This window comes from Elgaria multicarinata, chromosome 9, assembly GCF_023053635.1.
Source record: "Elgaria multicarinata webbii isolate HBS135686 ecotype San Diego chromosome 9, rElgMul1.1.pri, whole genome shotgun sequence".
NCBI classification, from domain to species: domain Eukaryota; kingdom Metazoa; phylum Chordata; class Lepidosauria; order Squamata; family Anguidae; genus Elgaria; species Elgaria multicarinata.
Genome location: NC_086179.1, coordinates 2,231,854 through 2,248,800, shown reverse-complemented (window position 1 = coordinate 2,248,800; position 16,947 = coordinate 2,231,854). Strand labels below are relative to the sequence as shown.

Sequence of the window (16,947 nt, the reverse complement as noted above, 5' to 3'; positions counted from 1 at the left end):
TGCAGTCCAGGTCTGCTCTCCCAAACTTTCAGCTATGGGAAAAGGAACTCCGTCCCGAGATAACTGAAAGAGAGCAGGAAAAGATCCCAGTTGGTTTCTTCTTTTTGGAAAGGGCAGTTTGTATACAGACTCTGAGGAGCTGCTCAGAAGAGGCCGGCAGGGATCTGAGACAGGATTTACACCACCGACTGGTGTCTCTCTTTGATCCCTTGGCCGCAGCCTGGTGTGACCCTCGGCTGGCCTCCTGTCCGTCAGTCCCAGGGCCCTGATCTGTGTCTCTCTGTGTCCAGGCTGGAGTCGAATGAGTGGGCGCAACCGCTGGATACCAGCATCGAGATGCCCTCCAGCCCGGAGCATGCGCTGCTGGGGGGTCCCCCGGACGGCTCCTTCAGCAAGGTGAGCCCCCCTCCTCCCTTTTGGCGCAGAAGATGAGTGCAGGCAGCTTCCGCAAGAGGAGGCGCTCGGCTCCGTCGCTTGTGTTTCTTACGTCGTGCCTGCAGGGAGGGCTTCTCCCCCTGGTGTCATGAAATAGCCCCTCCGACTTCTCTTTCCCCTAGCATGGGCAAACCCAGACGCTATTTCTCTTTGGCAAAAAAAAAGTAAAGTAAATGCGATTGCCTGCCTGCAGTCAGCGTCCATCCCGAAGGACCGGATCAGGGGACCACGTGCCCCACTGGGTCATTCGGTCACGAGAGCCGCCTTTCCGGGAACTGCCTTCCCAGTTCAAAATGGCTAATTCCAGTTCTGCCGCTTTACTCAACTCCCCGTGCAAGGCGACTAACCCCTGGCTTCCGGAAGCCCCTGCAGGATGCAGCTCTTTGTGTTTGGCATCTCCAAGTTTGCTTCCCTCTCGGTGGCAGCCTGGGCTTTGTAGTCGCTCCGTCACGGCCTGCTTTGTAACCTCTCTCTCTCTCTCTCTCTCTTGTTCTTTCTCCACAGGCTCGAGGGGGCTCAGGGCTGCGGCGCGCCCTTCGCTCGCTCTTCTGTGCCCGGCGACGCCTGCCCCTCCTTGTGACCGCCTACCTCCTCACGGTCCACGTGTTGCTGCTCCTCTGCTTCACAGGCCACTTGTGAGAGCCGCCCCCGGGGGCTGCCCTACCCAGACGGGCACGGGGGAGTCTTTGGGCTATTGTAGCCCCTGGGCCCGGCGAGTCTCGCTGCGCTGTGGACGGATGAGGAAGCCCTGGGGTGCAGCTGCAGCGGGGGATCATCCAGCCCCCTGTGCAGGCCGCCTGTTGACCAGCGGGCCCCTCAGGACGCCGCCAGCCAGCGGGAGGCAGGGCCAGGGTCCGGCTTCGTTCGCGTCCGTAACACCCTGTTGGTTTTGTTTGTGTTCTTTTAGCGTTGGGGTTTTGACGATTCGCTTCGCACACTGAGTCGGGGCGGGGTTGATTTGGGCTGCGTCGGTTGCCCTCCGCCTGCAGACCAAGGGCTACACCTGTGCCGGGGCGCACCTGCTCTCGGCGCCTCAGCGGGGGTTTCCCACACGGCTCTGGGAAGGGACCAAGTTCACTCGATTAACTTCTAGCTTATTGTAAGGACCTTCCGCTCTGCACCTGCTGTTTGTGCTCTACGACCCAAAGGGTTGGAGAGGTTGCACTTAAAGGGATGGACACCTCAGGCACAAACCGCCCCCGGCACCCCCTCCCTGGACAAGGGGCAGGAGGAGAGGGGGGTGTTGGCCCAGTCTCGGGAATGACAAAGGCGGGGGCGGAAGGAAGGGGACTGCCAGGGGCTGTGGATCCTATTTCTGGCACTGAACAGAGGAGAGGAAATGGGTGGGGGAGCACAGTACTAAAGCCCCGATCCGGCATCCCTTTACAGAGGGCTGGGTGCACCGCGGAAGGCAAGTGGCACTCTCCTCAGTTCCCAGCCTCCTCCATGCACAACCAGTGGGGAGGAATTATTCTTCCCTTGCAGTTTGGGAGGCTGCAGGGTAGCCTAGGAGAGCCCCCCGCGGGGAGGCCTCCTTTTCTCCACCGGTGGCCTTTGCGCCCCCAGCCTCGGCCCTGCCAGCCGCTCTTTGGCGTGTCCTTGAAGTGGTGCGTGGGGCTTTCCTTTCGCCTTCCAAATCCCGTCTTCTGATCCTCTGAACTCCCACCCTTGTGCAATAAAAGATGATTATTTTTCCGAGCGAGTTGAGTGGCTGCTGTGATTCGACGGGACTCATCCGGTGAGCTCAGGGCAGCCTGAGAGGGAATCTGTTCTGGGGGTTGTCCCCAGAGGTGACGGAAGAAGAGGCGAAGGCCGCCAGTTTTTATATTCGGCTTCCATTTTTATTGGGCATGTTTTATGAAAAACACGTAGCCCAGGTCAGCCGCAGAACTACCCACAGCTGTAATGGAAGGGCTGAAGATGGATGTGGGATGTGAAGGGACCCGGATTCAAATCCCAGCTTGTAGTCACAATGCTCACTGTATCACGTCCTTTTCTTCCATGAGGATGAGGAAAAACTTAATGATCCATGCATCATACATGGATCCATTATTTTCATCCCAGCTGCTCCCAGGATTTTCTCTTCCGTATGTTGGAGGGGGACTAAAATGCCACTTAGTCTGTGGGCATACACCCAGGAGGTGTATTGTCTTTGAAACTAGAAGGTACCATATAACCCACTGATAGCTTTATCCTACATAAATTTGTCAAATCCCACTTTTAAAGCCATCCAAGTTGGTGGCCACTGAAACACCTTGTGGCAGCCAATTCAATTAACTGTGTTGTGTGGAGAAGACCTTCCTTCCGTCTGCCCTGAATCTCCCAGCATTCAGCTCCGTTGCATGACCTCAGCGGGTTCTCGTATTGTGCGAGAGGGAGAACACCCAACGACTTCCTTCACACCGTACATAATTTGAGAGTTCCCAAACATTTGGAGCCTTCCCTCCTAGGGGAGGTGCCCCTCGCTCCCTAATCACGTGGCCCCTTTTCCTACGTGCTGTTCCTAGGGCTGCTTCCGGATGAAGCTTTGGTCCTGCCATCATCAGTCTGGTTAATTCACGGAATGTTACAGGGGGTCCAGATGGCATCATCTTCCCCTCTTAACCCTCCCGTGCTTTCCCACTGCTGCTGCCGTCTTTTTTACTTACAGCAGAAAATCTATTAATAAATTTATTTCTTGCTCGCCTCTCCATTTTGATTGAGGAAAGGGAACAACAATAAACGATAAAATACATAAAACTGAATTAAAACATACGTTGTTAAAAACATCCTAAAAAACATCCTAAAAACAACCTAAAATTCCACTGGGTAGGCCTGCCAGAAGAGATCAGTCTTGATAGCTTTCTTGAATACTAGTAGACTGTTAAGTTGATGAGTCTCCTCCGGCAGGCCATTCCACAGCCTGGGGGCAGCAGAAGAGAAGGTCCTCTGGATAACAGTGGTTAATTTAGTTTTTGCTAGCTGAAGTTGATTTTTCCCAGAGGACCTGAGTGTGCGGGGCGGATTGTATGGGAGGAGGCGATCCTGCAGGTAGCCTGGACCCAAACCGTGTAGGGCTTTAAAGGTAATAACCAACACTTTAGACTTCGCTTGGAAACTAATTGGCAGCCAGTGAAGAGATTTTAAAACTGGTGTAATGTGGTCCCCCCTAGGTGTACTGGTGACCAGCCTGGCTGCCGTATTTTGGACTAGTTGAAGTTTCCGGACTAGGCACAAAGGTAGCCCTATGTAGAGCGCATTGCAGAAGTCGAGCTTCGAAGTTACCAGCGCATGCACTACCGTCTTTAGGTCTTCCGACTCTAGGAAAGGGGCGCAGCTGGCGTATCAGCCAAAAAAGACGGAAGAGCTGCACGATGCCTTCTAAATGATAGCACTAGGAGCCGCCCAGATGGAAGCACCCTAGATAACATTCTGCTGTACCTTCTGGAGGGCAGGCCAAGACCTTTTGCGTTAGCCCCTCCCACTGGACCTTGTGAGGCGTATCCTGCCATCGGGTCAGACCCATGAGCTCACACACACCTTCCCCATCCCTATGTGTTTGTGGCTGTGGAGGATTACGCACCTGTATCATAGGAGTTTTGGTTATCATAACCTGTGTGTTGGCCACCGTTGAGGCCCTGCTATCCAGGCCTGTATGCAAGCTCTAGATCTTACCTTCTCACTGGAAAGGTATGTTGCTCCTGTGTCCATCAGTTTCTCTGCTAAGACCAGCTATGAGGTCTAAGCCAGGATCTCCCCTCTGCCCGCCCCCCTCAATGCAAGCCTTACAGCCGTTTGGGATGCCAGCAGAGACCAGCATGCTTCATCAACTGTTGAGACAACTGGAACTAGGTTTTCACTGAAAACCCAAATGTCTTGCCAAACCTGTACGAGACATTTCATACAACTTCATCGATGCTTACATTCTACAAAGAGAGATTCCAGGGCTCTATCATGCCTCAAAGTCTGTAAAATGATACACATAAACAGGGCCCTGGTAAGTCAGAGACCAGCATCTCGATTTAAATTTTGAAATATATGCCATCAGAAAATGGAAGTCTTGCCCAAATGAGGAGAGCAAAAAGGGACGCAAACTTGGACGGAAAATTTTCCAAGCAAGGGGTGCAAAAAGCATTTTGAGGAGTGAATGGCTAATAACATCAAGGCTAACAATAAAGAATTATTTAAATAGAAGTAAATTGACTAGGGAGGCAGACATGACAATAGAATTAGACATGAGATTGCAGAGAAGCTGAATAAATTGTTTTCATCTGTCTTTACTGATGAAGATGTAAAGCAGATACCTGTGCCTGAACCGTTTTTTTAGAATGGGACTCTGAGGGGTGGACAAGACAAGCACCCGCAGTGTCTGGAATATGCGGAATTGTGCCTATTATCCAATATTCCTACAGATTGGTAATCGGTTAAAAGAACAGAAAGCAGAGAATAGTAATAAATTGTAAATTCTACCAATGGAGGGAGGTAAACAGTGGGGTCACTCAGAGTTCTGTTTTGGGACCAATGCTTTTCAACTTGTTCATTTTATTTATTACATTTCTACCCCACCTTTTTTCCTCCAATGAACCCAAGGTGGCATACGTAACTCCTCCTCTCCATTTTATCCTCACAACAATATCCCTGTGAGGTAGGTTGGGCTGAGAGTCTGTAACTGGCCTAAAGTCACCCAGTGGGCTTTCCATGGCTAAGTGGGGACTAGAACCCGGATCTCTCAACTCCCAGTCCAACACTAGCCACTACACACTGTTCATAAATTATCTGGAATTAGGAGTGAAAAGTGGAGTGGCCAAGTTTGCTGATGATACCACATTATTTAAGGTGGTTAAAGCAAAGGGATTACAAACCGCTCCAAAAGAATCTCTCCAAACTGAGAATGGCAAATGTGGTTCAATGTAAGCAAGCGATGCATGTCGGTGCAAAAACAAACTCAATTTAAGTTTAAGCTGATGGGATCTGAGTTAGTGGTGACTGGCCAAGAAAGAAATCTTGGGGATGGCCAGCTGATTACCTCAACCTGCTTGGGCAGAGCTCGGTCTCATTTCCCCTGGGAAGCAAGGCTAAAATGTGTGCCATTTTGTCAGCCCCTGAGCTGGAAAGAGACGTCTATAAAAGCAAGCCTGCCTTTGCCCTTTGTTCTTGCTCCAAGGGGAATGTGTGCACAACCAGCTTGGATAACTTTTGCCAGTGTTGAGGGAATGACTGCATTGCCTGTTTTGGGGATTCAGACATGTCAGCTCTAACAGCTTCATTGACTGAAGGAAGGTGTGAGGTTTCTTTTGCATATTCATTCTGCATCCGTTGTCTAGCAAACTCTTCCTTTTGCACAAATGGCTTTGTTTCATCTTGGAAATCAAAAGAATCTAATCTGATTAGGTCCTGACAGGATCAGAACCCAGGCTCAATACATGAGGGAAAGTTACAACAGCTGGGATTGTTTAGCTTACAAATAAGGGGAGACATGATAGAGGTGTGTACAAAATTATGCCTGGTGTAGAGAATATGGATAGGGAGATATTTTTCTTCCTCTCTTATAATGCCAGAACCCAGGGTCATTCCATAAAGCTGATTGGTGGGAGATTCAGGACAGATAAAAGGAAGGACTTCTTCACACAGCGCAGAGTTAAACTATGGAACTCACTACCACAAGATGTAGTGACGGCCACCAATTTGGATATCTTTAAAAGGAGCTTGAGACAAATTCCTAGAGGAGAAGGCTGTCTATGGCTACTAATCCTGATACTTCTATGCTATCTCCAGTATCAGAGGCAGAAAGGCGATATACACCAGTTGCTGGGGAACGTGGACAGGAGATTTCTGTTGCACCGTGTGGGTTTCCTTTGGGTGGCTGGGTGGCCACTATGTGAACAGGGCACAATAAGGGTGATAACACTCAACCACAAAAGTACTTAGAAATGTAAAATAGACGCAATATATTAGAGATATGAGTGATATATACAACATATATACAGTTTGTAATCAATCTACAGAACAAATTCTCATAGCTGGTACATATTCTTAAATCCCTTTAAAACAAATCCACCAGTGCAAAACCTCCACAATAACAATTAGTGAAGAAAAACAGAAACAGAAAAAATGTCCAATGTTACCAGCACTGAAATTCACAGTAGCATTTTACATTTTTACAAAACTGCCTAAGAGCAAAATTTTTTAAATAAATAGTTCAGAAGTATTTCACTCATGCACAAAGACAGGTGTATAGATGACATTCATAAGGTGTCTATCAAACATTCATAATGAAGCATCTAATAAATAGAGCATCTATTAAACATTCATGATAAGACATCCAATAATTTCATAATAATGCGTCTAATAAATAATTTCATAACAAGGCGTCTAATAAACAGTTGTCCGGTACATGTCCTGTTTCGAAAAATCTTCGTCAGTTGGATGCTGTAAACGATACAAAAATACTTCTCTCAGCATTGGTAACCAGTCACATGAGTTGTCATGTACTACATCCAATACAAAAAATCAGAATATATTGGCCTCACCAACTTGTTCACAAAGGGAGCTGTGGCTGAACATTTAGGGTGGAACCCTCCAACACTGTCTATGGAAGAACATAGTAAAACTTGTAGTTATAATTATAAAATATCCCAAACCTAAATTGGTTACACAAAACTGTACAAAAGACTATCAAGGCTTTTCCACCACAGCCTTCTATCTTCTTTATCACTATGTGAACAGAACACTGACTAGCAGGACCCTTGGTCTGATCCAGCAAAGCTCTTATTGTATTTTTGCCATCAAAGTCCAGGTGCCCGTAGCCCAAACCAGAGAGTGGCAGGTGAGTAGTGGCAAACCGGTCCAGCATCCGCACCTGAGGCAGGGGGGATGAACCTGCTGCCACAGCATTCTTATTTTCAAATACATTTTAGAGTCAGGGAGCATCTGACTGCATGTGTCCATGTTTACAGATGCTCATTTTATTTTATTTTAATCAAGGTAGGCAAACAGGTTCGCTCCACCCACTCCAACATATCAGGAATATAGAAGCAGTTGTAAAGCACCGGATGAGCATGTGAGGCAGAGAAAATAAAATAATGCCCCCCTGCAGGGCCGGTGCTACCATAGAGGCCACTCAGGCGGCTGCCTAGAGTGCCAAGCTAAGAGGGGTGCCGGGCACAGCGCAGCACTCATGCTCGTCGGGTGTGAACCGGCCCGGCCTGAGGATTTAGCTGGGCCTGGGTGGGCGAGATGGCACCCTGCAACTGCTCAGCCGAAGCGAAGCCAGGGACGCTGGGGGGGGGGGGGGGGGGCTCCACGTTTGGACTTCCGGAACGCGCCCGGAAGAGAGACAGAATGTATGGGTGAATGGGGCGCATCATGGGGTCTTTGAGTGAATGCATGTGTTCATGCGTGTGTTTGTTTGGAGTGAGTGATTCTGAGTGTGTGTGTGCACTCGTGTGAGTTGGGGGGGGGGAGATGATTTGGAGGTGATATTCCTATTAAATAATGCATTTTAGACCCATAGATGTTCCTTTCCAATTTGTTTGCTATAATTGGCATGACATATTTCTTGCACTTTAAAATAAATTTAGCAGTTTCAAGTTTGGTGATTCTTATTTTTTCCAGGAAACATACGTTCTTAAAAATCTAAGTTGGCATTTTGGGTGTGTGTGTGTGAGAGAGAGACACACACACAGAGAGAAAGTAGCTCACCTTGCCTAGGGTGCAAAATAGTCTGGCACCGGCCCTGCCCCCCCTGCCCCACAAGACCATTATGTCCAGGGTCTAAAATCACATAGCTGGACTGCTGCTTGGAGGTCTCCCATTTTAAAACTCTCCTCCTGCTATGCATGACATTTGGGGTTGTTCTGCTGAGAAGCTTTGCGAGGAAGGACGGCCTACAGGAAATGAACAAGTTTGGTGAAGTTGAAACAGGAACTTGGGTGCGCACATCTTTGCAGACAAAACTGGGGTTAAAGTAAAGCAGAAAGCAGCAGTTGAAAGATCGTGGAAGTGAGGTTTCCTAGTTAAGGTACGAAGTTTAGAATTCTCTGTGTGTGTGTGTGTGTGTGTGTGTGTGTGTGTGTGTGTGTGTTTGCCAGTTTGCAGTGGTTTTGGGGAGAAGGTTGACCTGGTTCACTGGGTCCTTCTTGAAGGATACTGGCCCTGTTGTAGCACATCTGTCCCTAGCTGGGGAAGGTTGTCACACAGAGGAGGGCCAGGATCTCTTCTCGGTCCTCCCAGAGTGCAGGACACAGAATAACGGGCTCAAGTTAAAGGAAGCCAGATTCCAGCTGGACATCAGGAAAAACTTCCCGACTGTTAGAGCAGTATTTATTATTATTTATTTATATAGCACCATCAGTTACCTAGGGAGGTTGTGGGCTCTCCCACACTAGAGGCATTCAAGAGGCAGCTGGACAACCATCTGTCAGGGATGCTTTAGGGTGGATTCCTGCATTGAGTAGGGGGTTGGACTCGATGGCCTTGTAGGCCCCTTCCAACTCTGCTATTCTATTGTTCTATGATTCTATGACTGACATTTCTGGACTATTTTCAAAGACATCCCCAAGTTCAATGTGCTGTACTAATCCAAATGGAGTGACCGGAACATCGAGGCAATTCTGTTCCCATCCAGATATGGTCATAGCTGGCATGTCAAACAAAGCTAATAAAAGATGCTTTGAGCCCCAAGGTCACTTGACTCTATTTTGACAAGTTTGGATCAATACGCACCCCAAAACCACAGACCTAGTCCTTCAGAGTGTGTGCAATCCTCTCCAGGACCTCTGTCTCATCTGGACTGAGCACCAGTTCATTCGCCCTCATCCCCTCCATTACCACTTCCAGATCCCAGATCCAGGACATCCAGGACCTCAGCTGATTTTGATTGTTCAAGAACACTTTGATTAAAACTTCTTCCTTTGGGGAATTAGCAGAGATGGATTAGCCCGTGTGAAGAGGAGGGGGATACATGTAAACGTTTAATAATCCCAAACATACCTCCATTAAGTTTGGAGACTGAGCTGTGGAATCAAATAGCAAACAAAGTTTTAGAATATAGAAAGAAAATAACCTTTTTTTTAAGACCCGATATCTTAAACTAACGTATTATCATACATTGAAGATAAAGAAAGACTAAATGATAAGAATCTATCTGTGTTTGAATACTTACGAATTAGATCTTGTTTGAATAGCAGGCTGAAAAAATATTTAATAGATTTGTTTGCCGCTTACCATATTAAAAATATATATCTTTAAGTGGTTTGCAAGGAGGTTTAAGGGTGTAGTCTTATGGGGATGGCCTCTGAACTCAGAAGCTTACGGGCATCCCATGCAAGGTGTGTGTGTGTGGGGAGCAGGAGAGGCAGTCTTCATCTCCATGCTCCTCCCACTCTGCATTTCGGCTAGGTGGGCTTTTTGCCTGTCTAGCTGGAGCTCTGCGGAGCAGGAGGAAAGGAGGCCTTGGGATACAGCGTAAGCTGGCCTCTCCAGTCCCTTCCTGTCTCCATCATTTCCCCTCCTCTCTGAGGTTGCTTTTTGGCCTCAGAGAGGCATGGGTGCGGGTGGCAGCAGGGGGAGCTTATAGAATCATAGAATAGCAGAGTTGGAAGGGGCCTACAAGGCCATCGAGTCCAACTCCCTGCTCAATGCAGAAATCCACCCTAAAGCATCCCTGACAGATGGTTGTCCGGCTGCCTCTTGAGTGCCTCTAGGGTGGGAGAGCCCACAACCCCCTTTTAAAGCCATCAAAATTGGTGGCCATCGCTACATTTTGTGGTAGTGAGTTCCATAATTAAACTATGCACTGTGTGAAGATATCCTTCCTTTTATTTCATAGAATCATAGAATAGCAGAGTTGGAAGGGGCCTACAAGGCCATCGAGTCCAACCCCCTACTCAATGCAGGAATCCACCCTAAAGCATCCCTGACAGAGGGTTGTCCAGCTGCCTCTTGAAGGCCTCTAGGGTGGGAGAGCCCACAACCTCCCTAGGTAACTGGTTCCATTGTTGTACTGCTCTAACAGTCAGGAAATTTTTCCTGAGGTTCAGCCGGAATCTGGCTTCCTGTCACTTGATTCCGTGTCCTGCACTCTGGGAGGATCGAGAAGAGATCCTGGCCCTCCTCTGTGTGACAACCTTTTAAGTATTTGAAGAGTGCTCTCATGTCTCCCCTCAATCTTCTCTTCTCCAGGCTAAACCTGCCCAGTTCTTTCAGTCTTGAAACCTTTTAGTGCTTTTTGTAAAAATAATTTAATATATCCTAATATGAAATAATATTTTTCTCTACATTCCTCTTTAAAGATTTGTTAACAAATTTGGTATATGTTCCTCTTCGACATACTTCTTTCAGATTTATTCTTATATGGGTAGTTATTCTGAGGTTATTGGAAGAAGACGTTTTTGCATTTTGTCTAATATACTACCATAATTGATATTATTTGCTTGTTGTTGTTGTTGTTTTAACTACAATTAAAAAACAGCAACTGAATTTGAAGAAAAAGAGAGCCTGGTTGCTATCTGTATATTGGTGACACCTCCATCCAAATCCCCGGATGACCTCCCCCAATGGTTTCAGGTGGATGTTGAACAGCATGGGAGACAGAGTAGAACCCTGTGGGATCCTAAAGCAATAATTTCCCAGCAGCAGCACCTGGAGTTGGCTATCCAGGTAGAATCGAACCACCACAAGGCAGAACGTCCAATGGCCAGTGCAGGTGACCGGTCAAGAAAGATATTATAGTCAATGGTATGACAGGCTGCTGGGAAGCCCAAGGGAATCAACAGGGCCGCACTCCCCCGTCCCTCCCTCTGCAGAGGCCATCCTCCCACAGGGCAACCAAGGCAGTTTCTATGCTCAAACCAGGCCTGAGAAACGGCCCCAGATACTCCGTTTCATCCAAAAGTGTTCGGACTTGGGCCAGATGAAACCCAAGACAGATTTACATGGCTGCCAGGTACAAAGTGGCACCTTTTTGCTTCAGAATGTGCAAAAACAAAGGTGCAAAATTGGGAGACCATTCAAAATAACTCCCTGAATAGAAGAGTAATGTCTGAGGGTGCCGAAACAAAGATTTTATTTGTATTAAAAAAAAAAAGCCTGACTCCAGCTGCCAGGGGATTTTAGTGGGAGATATTTATTATATGAATTATATGAATTTCAACAAACGTTTTTATAACCACCTCAAGAAGGCCTTAAAATACCAATAGGTCGAAACGTGTTGGGCTTTAATGCAAATGAAATCTTTGTTTCAGCATCCTGAGACGTTTCTCTTCTCTTCGTGGACCTGTTTGCTTCAGCCTTGGTGTTGAGCAGCCGGTCGTCTGCCTACATTCTCAGGAGCAGAAGCAAACCTGCGCTGTGTCTCTTGGAGATATGGCAGAGGTGTGAGCCGACTTGGTAGGGGGCGGGCAGATCCAGGAGTGTCGCCTGCAAAATAGGGCAAGTCCTGGGATAGCATCTGCCACAGGAAGCCTCGGCCTCGTTTACTAGTTTCGATTCGGTCCGAGTCTCTGTTAGTCCCAAACAGGCAGCCGGGGAGATGTTCAGCTCCTCGCTAGACAGCTGCAGACCGCTTCCTCTTTCTGGGCAAGCAGCCTCTTGCAGAGTCTGTGTGTACTCAAAAGGTATTCCGAGGGCTTCGGGGTCTTCTGCTTCCCTTTTTGCCCACTTCCTCAGTGGGTCAAAAATCCTGGCGAATGCTCCCTATAAGGGATGCTAACATACAGCCTTTGGAAGTGCTCCTGTGTCTCCAAGCCAAGAGGGGTTTGGCTTGCAGCACCCAGTTCTACTGATTCACCCACTTTGTGGAGGGGAGTCCCAGGTCCAGGCGCAATCTCCCTCCTTCTCGCTTCAAACTCTTTGATCTGATTAGATTCACAATCTCTGTTGTTTCTTAAGTAATATTGCCTGGTCACTCAGGCAGTCCCCACTTTGCAGAATAATTCAGGTCCATTGCAAGACGCAAGAGCACGAGAAGATCTCTGCTGAGCCAGCCCAACTTCCTTTTTCCAACACTAGCCAGAAGACCCTTGCAGGAAGCCCACAAGCAGGGCGATTAGCTTGCCAAAGGCCAGAGGTGTATTGCCCAGTGCTTTTGCTTCGATCTAGTGAGCTCAGCTCTTGGGCTCTAAGAAGCCTTTCAGGAACTGAGCTGCTGGTCCAGTGGAAGGCAAGGTGTGGTCCTCCAAATGTGTTGGCACAGAACTTCCAACGTTCCTCACGGTTGGCTGTGGTGAACTTTCTGACTCCTCTTGATCCAGAACTTGGCTGCCCAACTTCTTGCTGGCGGTTTTGATCTGCCGCCAGTGCTAGAAGCCTACCGCTACAGACCTCTGTATATTCTGGATGAAAGCATAGAAAAAGCCCAAACGTTGGTGCCAGGTGAGGGCAGAAAATCCCCGCTCTGGGAATCTCAGCATGACAAGTTGACCTGGTGTTGTCTCTCTCTTGCCCCCCAGATGTGGAAGGCCGTGGTGGGCCACAATGTGTCGGTCAAGGTGGAGTCCCAAGGAGATGACTGGGACACCGACCCAGATTTTGTGGTGAGTTTTCTTTATTCCCCTGGGATCACTGAGTTTTGAATAACGCAGGCCAACAGGCTCTGTCCTTGTGCATCTAGGTACCAATGTTAACTAGCACATCCTAAGGAAGGCAGGGCTTCTGCTGCCCCGGTCAGGACTCAGTTGCTGGTGAAGCACCAGGACCAGAAGGGAAGAGGAGAAACTAAAGGAAGCAGAGAAAGTTGGGATTGACCGACCAAGGTTGCCAGGTTGGCACTTCTGGGTACCTTGATGTGAATAGAGGCATCCAAGGTGGTGGTGGTGGTTTTAAAGTGGTGTTTTCTGAATCTCCTTGTTTTACATGAGCAGGAAATGCCTTAAACTGGGTCACTAATCAGTCACTGCATGGTTGGATTCAGTGAAAACTCAGTTAATCCTTCATACCCAAACTAATGGCCCTGCTATTGATTTTGAGAGCCACAGCCCAAGATGAAAGGGAGGTGAGCCAGGATCCCCTTAATTGCTCAGGGGCTTTTCTTGCTTTTTAATCTGCTTTTTAATCTTCCACCTCACATTTTGACCGTGTAGACAAGTTGGAGCCTGGCGATAACAGGTTGCTGTGCCAGGGACAAAGCAAACCTCAGGAGCTCTTCTTCTGATTGCTCTTACTATTGCAGGCTCCCCAGTGTTTGTTTATTTATTTATTTATTACATTTATATCCCGCCTTTTTTCTTCCAAGGAACCCAAGGCAGCGTACATAATCCTCCTCCTCTCCATTTTTATCCTCACAACAACCCTGTGAGGTAGACTGGGCTGAGAGTCTGTGACTGGCCCAAAGTCATCCAGTGGGTTTCCATGGCTGAGTGAGGACTAGAACCCAGGTCTCCCGACTCCCAGTCCAACACCTTAGCCACTGCACCACAATGTGGGGGTCATCCATAACTTTAGAAAGGATGTCAATTGACCATGTTGGACAACTCACAGCAGTGAGTCAGGCTCAGCCCTCCCGGATCTAGATCTTACCACATTCGGATCAGCAACTCCTCCAGCTACCAACCTCCCCAGGTGACTATGATGAGGTCTTTCCCAGAACAGGTCCAAGAGTCAGAGCGGTGCTCCCCAACCTTTTCGGTTTGGTGGGCACGTTTGGACTGTCATGGGCGCTCTCACAAAATGGCTGCCATGGGGACTTGCCCATTCACAAAATGCCTGCCGCAGTAGGCGTGGCCAATCAGAACACCCTCCTTTTCCAAAGGGCAAACTGGTGGGACTGAAAGAAGAGTAACTTGCCCAAGAACCTAAATACAAGGCAGATGGGGAGGTCTGAGCTCCAACACACGAAAACCCTCTTTTGAAGCCAGATTAAGTTGACATTGCAGGGCTGTACTCCATTTTACAGCAGGCCAGACTCCCAGTTAAAAAATACCCCTTCCTGCAGTCGGAAGACCTAAAGGTGGTAGTGCACGCACTGGTAACTTCGAGGCTCAACTTCTGCAATGCGCTCTACATAGGGCTACCTTTGCGCCTAATCCGGAAACTTCAATTAGTCCAAAATATGGCAGCCAGGCTGGTCACCAGTACACCTAGGGGTGACCATATTACCCCAATTTTAAAATCAGTTCACTGGCTGCCAATTAGTTTCCAAGCGAAGTATAAAGTGTTGGTTATTACCTTTAAAGTCCTACATGGTTTGGGTCCAGCTACCTGCGGAATCGCCTTCTCCCATACAATTCGCCCCGCACACTCAGGTCCTCTGGGAAAAATCAACTTCAACTATCAAAAACTAGATTAACAACTGTTACCCAGAGGACCGTCTCTTCTGCTGCCCCCAGACTGTGGAATGGCCTGCCGGAGGAGACTCGTCAACTTAATGGTCTACTAGCATTCAAGAAAGCTATAAAGACTGATCTCCTCTGGCAGGCCTACACAGTGGAATTTTAAGATGTCTGTCTGGTTGTTATTTTAATAATGTATTAGTTTTTATATGTTTTAATCAGTTTTATGTATTTTATAATATTTTGTATTTTATGTTGTTCCCCGCCTCGATACAGAGGGAGAGGCGGGTAATCAATAAAATTATTATTGTTATTATTATTATTATTATTTCTAATATCGATGTGTGGGGGGGGCTCTCTTTTGCAGAATGACATCTCAGAGAAAGAGCAGCGCTGGGGGGCAAAAACCATCGAAGGCTCTGGCCGCACAGAGCACATAGAGTGAGTGGTGTCTTTCCCCCTCCCCCCCCACATCCCTGTTATGAGCTCTCTCCCATGTCTGTCTGGTAAAGCAGGGCCTGTGGTGTTTGTTCATGCTGGAGGGAACCAGACCGGGGAAGGGCTGCCTTTGAGCTTTGCCGCCCTCAGTGGCTAAACTTTCTGATCTACAAGGGGTGTGTCCTCGGAAATCAGGTTTCACATGGCCTGGGGTAACCCTATTTTGGAAACCAAAAATGAGGACAACATGGTCGGCCCCCAAGGGGGCGTGTCCAGCCCCAAGTTTTTAAAAATAATAATTTTAAAACCTCAAACTTAAAAATTCCCCCCCTAAAAATAAATTAATGAATGGATGTGATTCAAACATGGTATGGCTAAAGCCCTCCTTAAGAGCTACCATGGTGCTAAGTTTCATCTCTTTAGCTTCTAAAATGATATTTTAAAAATAATAATTTTAAAACCTCAAACTTTAAAAAAAATCCTAAAAATCAACAAATGAATAGATCTGTTTCGAACTTGGTGTGGCTAAAGCCCTCCTTAAAAGCTATCAAAGAGCCAAGTTTCATCTCTTTATATTTAAAAATGACAGAGCTGTAAGCATTTTTGTTAATTCCCATTGTAGTAGAGCTACCCTTTGGGTGGGGAGAATGGGGAAAAAATCTGGATTTTTCTTCAGATTTCATAATCCCCCGCTTCCTGGATTGCTACCAAAAATCCTAACAAATCCGGGTTTTTCCTATCATATGGTCACCCTAACGTGGCCACCTCATGTTGCTGGAGCGAAGGCCAGGAGTGCTGCATCCATCTTGCTGGTCACAGTTGCACAAGCATAGTCACTTTGTAGTGTTGCAGAGGTGAAACTGGCTTCAGGTGAAAGATCTAGAAGCGTCCACCGTTTCTCTGCCCCAGTGGCATAGTCGTAGATTTTGATGTGCTCCTCACGACAATCTCCATATAGCCACATCCCCAAGGAGAGGCAAAAAACGTTGGTCCGTATCAACAGACCAGTTCTAGCCATTCTTGTCTCCAGCAGGGACAGGTCCTTTGTATAGCGGATGGGTCTGAATTGCCCATGCGAGGGAGGCCACCCTGGAAGACTTCGCATTGCGAGAGGGGGCACTGCATTGTGGGTGGGAACGTTTCCCTCTGACTGCTACGAGGCTGGCAGCTCAGCTCAAAGGGACACGGGGAAGTCTGAGGCAGGTGACGGATAATGTCAGCATCCCTGCTAATAAAAAAAGGCCTGGCACGGCGTCCCTACGAGCGCTTGCTTCACTACCCCACTGCTCTGCCCCAGTCCCCTTTCGATGTAGTATTAAAAACAGGCAGGGGAGGGGGGTCAGTTTGGTTTTCGAACTCAGGTGCAAATGGGTCTAAAACAAGCACTGTGATGTGAACCCTCTGCTTCCATGGGGACTAGAAGGAGGGCTTGCTATTTGTTCCGCTCCAGCCCTCCCCCCATTGCAGCACCATTTATTCATTTATTCATTTATTTATTCAAACATTTGTATCCTGCCCTGTATCACTGGGATCTCAAGGCGGCGTACAGATAAAACCAGAACAATGTAAACACAAATAATATACATAGCTTAAAAACATATTAAATCGTTAACAAATCGAAACCAGTAGGATTTTTCTAAAAGCAATAAAAACAATGGAAAACAATTAAAACTGTGTGTGACCATGGAGAATTTAGCCCTCAAAGGCTTTGATAAAGAGCCATGTTTTAACTTGGTGCTGAAATGAAGCCAGTGCCGGCACCAGTCGGGCCTCCAAGGGAAGGGTATTCCACCTGTGGGGTGCCACCACAGAGAAAGCCCTCTCCCAC

The 16,947-nt window shown here is 47.7% G+C and overlaps 2 protein-coding genes across 4 annotated transcripts in view; both read left to right on the top strand.

Moving 5' to 3' along the window:
• The window catches only part of GOLGB1 (golgin B1), a 40,837-nt gene extending 38,703 nt beyond the window's left edge, over positions 1-2,134 (top strand). Inside the window, exons 22-23 of the mRNA XM_063134601.1 lie at positions 291-396; positions 940-2,134. Of these exons, the coding sequence (XP_062990671.1) occupies positions 291-396; positions 940-1,074 (241 nt within the window). The 3' untranslated portion in view covers positions 1,075-2,134. The remainder of the gene's footprint in view (positions 1-290; positions 397-939) is intronic.
• A 6,222-nt stretch (positions 2,135-8,356) lies between these two features.
• The window catches only part of HCLS1 (hematopoietic cell-specific Lyn substrate 1), a 31,055-nt gene continuing 22,464 nt past the window's right edge, over positions 8,357-16,947 (top strand). For all 3 annotated transcript variants that reach the window (XM_063133756.1, XM_063133755.1, XM_063133754.1), the window contains exons 1-3: positions 8,357-8,434; positions 12,864-12,947; positions 15,049-15,122. In XM_063133756.1, coding sequence (XP_062989826.1) covers positions 12,864-12,947; positions 15,049-15,122 — 158 coding nt within the window. In that variant the 5' untranslated portion in view covers positions 8,357-8,434. The remainder of the gene's footprint in view (positions 8,435-12,863; positions 12,948-15,048; positions 15,123-16,947) is intronic.